The sequence below is a fragment of the Hipposideros armiger genome, unplaced genomic scaffold, assembly GCF_001890085.2.
Source record: "Hipposideros armiger isolate ML-2016 unplaced genomic scaffold, ASM189008v1 scaffold_8, whole genome shotgun sequence".
Classification (NCBI taxonomy): domain Eukaryota; kingdom Metazoa; phylum Chordata; class Mammalia; order Chiroptera; family Hipposideridae; genus Hipposideros; species Hipposideros armiger.
The window spans coordinates 3,540,689-3,545,732 of record NW_017731358.1 but is presented as its reverse complement, the minus strand read 5'-3'; the positions used below and the strand labels follow the sequence as shown (position 1 = coordinate 3,545,732).

Genomic DNA, 5,044 nt, shown 5'->3' with positions numbered 1-5,044 from the left:
AAAAAAAAAAAAAAAAGAAACAGTGCTATCAACTATTTAAGGCAACTTAAATTTTTACCAGATTTTAAGATTAAACAAAAACTTGAGAGTGATTACAAATCACAAACAAAGGGTACTGGTATATTTCCTCCATGTTTTAAGTATGTATTAAAGATAGTATACTATGAACCTAAATAACAGCTCTATATTCTTGCTTGCAAAACTTACCAGAATTCTGTTGGATTCCCCATCGTACTCTCAACCTGAATTGCCGGGCACCACTTTGCTGGAGTCTTCTATTTAGTCTCGGAAAATTCTGCTTCTTTCCTTCCTTTCGATTCAATTTGATGATATCATCTGTGATAGAGGAATGTGATGATTACTTGTTTTCATTTTAACTTAATGACTCAATTACTCAGTCTCATTTTCTAGTTGATAAGATTTCCATGCCCCTAACTTCTTTTCTACTTTGAAAGCACTTGCATAAGAGGATAATAATAAGAAGATAAAAACTCACATCAGTCAAAACACTTGGGCCATTGAAGGAAGATTTTCTAGGAAAAGTTCAAAACAACAGCCCAAAGTAGACCTACCAATTAATGAAGATTTCTGTTATTCATAGTATTTCTTTCTTTCCCTGATAAACGTAAACATCAAAAGGCTATTTATAAAAATTACCAATACTTCTTCCCATAATTACAGAAGTCTCCAGTTTTTAAAGATGACTACCTTTCAATAAAACCACAGGCAGTCAAAAAATAAATCCTTCAATTAAAAGACTAAAATTTTAAGTTCATCTCAATTCACCAAATATTTATTAAGCACTATACTATGTGCAATGAATATTTGTGGCAGGCTGTACTGCAACAGAAACAAACAAAAGTAAAATATAGCCCCTGTTCTCAATAAGTTTAAAATTACTGATAGAAACAGACATGTAAATAGGAAATACAAAATCAAACAAGTACCACAATAAAGATATAGTACAAAAAGAAAATACTATTGGTTTCCGCTCCTTTAGCAAAGTAATTCAGGGTTACCTTAGTTTTCTTGCTACACTGCTTTCTCTAATGCCCATTATTTCCAAAAACACTTTCAAAGTGTCCCAAGGTAATTCACAAGTATCACATTGCTCCAATATCACAACAGAACAATGTGAAGACCAGGAAACAAAATGTTCTCCAGATTCCTATTTACGTCTGTTAAAAGGAGGTTAGTAGAACAGGGACAAGAGTCAATAATATCGTAATAACTATGCACAATAGATGGTTAATAGACTTATCGTGGGGATCACATGGTAAGGTGCATAAATGTCGAATTACTATGCTGTACACCTGAAACTAATACAATATTGTATGCCAACTATACTTTAATAAATTTAAAAGGTTACTAGAAGCCAAAAATATTCATTGAAGGAATGTCCAAACAATTTCTCCAAAGTCCCAACTCCAATATTAATTCTGATGATTGAACATAAAGCAAATAAACCTAAGAAAGTGAACATGGTCAACAATTTCTTAATAAAACATCACAAAACTAATTCACCTCAGTGACTTTTTTCCAGACTAGATTATTTAGAGAAATAATCTAACAACTTTATCAATATAATTAGACTTTTCTCAAGTCAAAGAAGGAAACTTAGGTTATAGGGATTTTTTTCTTATATATTACTACTCTACCTCACTCATCTATAATCCTTAAAACTCTTACTCATATTCAAACAAATATTCATATAAAATAATTCAAATCTACCCAAAGTACTTCGTTATCTTCTTGAGATCAATCCTTCAACTACAAAAGAGTTCAACAAAGTTAAAGACACTAAAAACAGTTTAAAAAAACAAATAAAATGGTTTCATGAATATCAAATACATAAGCATGTTAAATTCTCAGTGAGCAGAAAGGAAATAGATGCTAATTTTGAAACACTACTTTCCCTTAACAGGGTGCTATTCTTCACCAGAAGTCTAAAATTTCAGAGCCATGAGAGTACACCAAAAAAATGAATGTGGTCGGGGACCAAAAAAAGAAAATTTTTTTTATTAACCAGGTTCATTTTAAAATAGAGCATTATAGAGTATAAACATAACTATAGGGTCGGCAGAGTGGCTCAGTTAGTTGGTTAAGCGCTCACTCACGAGTGCGAGCTCTGAGCAACAGCGGTTCGAGTCCTGGCCCGAGATGAGCTGCCGCTGAGCTGCCAACAGGTGGCAGGATGGCTCAGCTAAAAACAAGCAAACAAACAAACAAACAAAAAATTATAAATTAAAAGTAGCAAAGCATATCAAGTATAAAATTACGTTTTATATTTAAACACTTTATTATCTAAGTCCTCAAGTTAAATGAGCTACTATGGCAGAGAGGATTCTTCCAACCTAAAAGGAGAGAATATCTTTCTCCTACTCAGGGAGAAGATAGGGTAGGTATCAGAAAACAAAAAAATCCATTATGATGAGCTACTTTTATTTTTAAAAGTTCCTCCTATAACACCAGGGGTATGTATATACATGGTCCTAACAATAGTACTAGTAGTAACTGAGTACTAACAGGCATTGTTCTGACATGCATTCATTTAATTCTCACAACAATTCTATGAAATAAGTACAATAATACTCATTTTCAAATTAAGAAACTGAGCCACAATGAGATCAGTTACTGGTAACCTTGGTAGATATTACACATGAATATTCATATAATTCTGGTAGAACCACTATTTAAAAAAAAATTAGATTCTAAAACCTCTGCAGACCTGATAAAATGAAACATTCACAAAGCATAACAGTTGTCTAAAATAGGTATTTCTCCATCCCATATCTGTAAAATTCTCACTAAAACAAAACAAAAAGGCAGCTGAAAGAATGCTCTTGGACTATATCTAACAGTAAGTTCTTGGAGGAGAGAAAAGAGATCAAGCTCTTTATTTTAGCTATTCACAGCACTTCATTTCTACCTTCAGAGGGAATTATCCCTCAGTTTTCTTCACTTGAACATACTAATCATCAAACAAAATACACACAAAAATCCTAGAAACTTAAGAAATGTATTGGTTCTGAAAATAGTTGTTTAACACTTCTACAATATCTACAGCTTAGGGTTCCAGAGCCAGACCAAAATCCTTGCTCCATCACTTACTTGTTGTATGACTTCAGGCAAGTTATTTCTCTAAGCCTCAGGTTTTGTAAAATGGAAATAACAATGGTTTATATAGTATGCCTATATATATATATATATATATATATATATATATATATATATAGTTGTTACTGTTCTAAGCAGTTTATATATGCATTGCCTTGACTCATTCAATATTTACAGCAACCCTCTAAGGTAGATAAGCCAATTATTATCACCTTTTTACAGATGAGACACTGAGAAGTAATTTGCATACGATCACATTGCTATTAGTGGCAGAAGTCAGATTTAAACGGATACAGTGCGATTCTGGATTCCATGTCTTTATCATTACGAGTACATTATGAGTTATCATTAGGGTTATTATGAGGATAAACCAAGCTAACACACATAAAATGTTTAGTCTAGTGCTTGGCAGGTAGTAAGCACTCAATAAATATTCGTTATGATATTTTTTTCTTGGCCTTAGCTCAAAAGATGTCTCATTCCTTTAGGGTTCATTACTGACCAGCAGTAAGACAAAAGTTAAGGCCACATCTATTATTTCTGGTGATTTACTTAAGTCACATACTGGGTTCTGACCTGTGGCAGTGATAGAAACCAAGAGTTCTTGACTTCTGACTAAAAACTCTGCAGGTAAACTACAACACAAGAAAATTACCGTCCTCGGAAAAGTAACACCTCTGTATCCACTACTCAGGTACTTTTCAAATATCCCAAAACAGAAAGAACAGGCAAAGCTAACTACATCTAATACAATTTGAATCCCGACAAAAATGTAATTCCTTTTAAACTAGCAAAGCCAAACTCAGAGACTCGTGCCTCAGTAGTGCTAGATCTCCATTTTTAATTAAATCGCCAATCCTCCGGCTTTTTACATCATCATCACCGAACCACCCTCCACCCCCTTCTTATACGTGCTAGATCCCATGCTTTATCCGGCTTCGCATCAATTCATGCGAATCTCTCCCTCTGTTTTTGCCTTTTTTTTTTTCTAAGTAGCTAACTTGGAGACCTAGATAAGGAATTGTTGCTTCTCTCGGCACCGCCTAATAAAGTACCCTCTGATTAAGTCCTGCCTAACGATATTTTCTGACAAACGCTCCGGGGTCTGTGCCCAGTTGTGGTCCCGAGGTCTGGCACACGTCAGAAACCGCCAATTCTCGGGGACGTCTTTACTCTTCTCATTCGGCGCCAGGCATAGGCCTGGGCACAGAAAATGCCCAACGAGCCCTTTAGTGGAGACACTGATTTTAACCGAATGCGGATCCAGCCGGGCTCTCCGAGCTTTCCTCAGAAAGGATGGCTGAGTCGCACCATTCCTCTCGCTCGCCGGATAACGCTCACAGCGAACACCCTGGAGGCGAAGCCCGCGGAGTTTCCTCACAAAGAGCCGGGGTCACCCGCGAGTGGTAGCGCCCCTCCGGGGGGACAGAAGTTACGCACCCCTCGACCCTCCAAACCTCCGGTCCCGCAGCGCCATCCGCCCTCACCTCCCTCCTCAGACACAGCCCCTCCGAGGGGACGCCGGGATCCCTCAAGCACGACCCCCGCACGCTGCACCAGCTAACGCTCTCCCTGTCCCCAGAGGCCCTCACTGGGTCCCGCCCACCGCAAGAAAACTCGATCCACAACTGCGGCCAACCTCCTTCCCCCACAAACCGCGATACTTGGTTCCACCCACACCCTCCCCCCCACTTCAACTCGGTCCAACTCGGCTCCTCACCCAGAGACATATCAATTTTGTCGAGGTTTTCATTACTGCGGGCTTTCGGCGGCGGTGACGGGGTCGCCGTAGCTCCCACTAACCGGGTACCAAACCGGTTCATGGCTGGAGGCGTCGCGCTGGATCAGTTAGTGGAGAAGGCCACAGTCTGAGGCCTGCCACCTCCCACTCACGCTCACGGACTAGCTGCACCGAGGGAGCGCGCAC

The 5,044-nt window shown here is 38.3% G+C and overlaps 1 protein-coding gene across 1 annotated transcript in view; it reads right to left on the bottom strand.

The window, feature by feature from the left end:
* FYTTD1 (forty-two-three domain containing 1) overlaps positions 1 to 5,044 on the bottom strand; it is a 37,128-nt gene extending 32,084 nt beyond the window's left edge. The window contains exons 1-2 of the mRNA XM_019652105.1: positions 4,838 to 5,044; positions 208 to 336 (exon numbers count right to left, since the gene is read on the bottom strand). Coding sequence (XP_019507650.1) covers positions 208 to 336; positions 4,838 to 4,940 — 232 coding nt within the window. The 5' untranslated portion in view covers positions 4,941 to 5,044. The remainder of the gene's footprint in view (positions 1 to 207; positions 337 to 4,837) is intronic.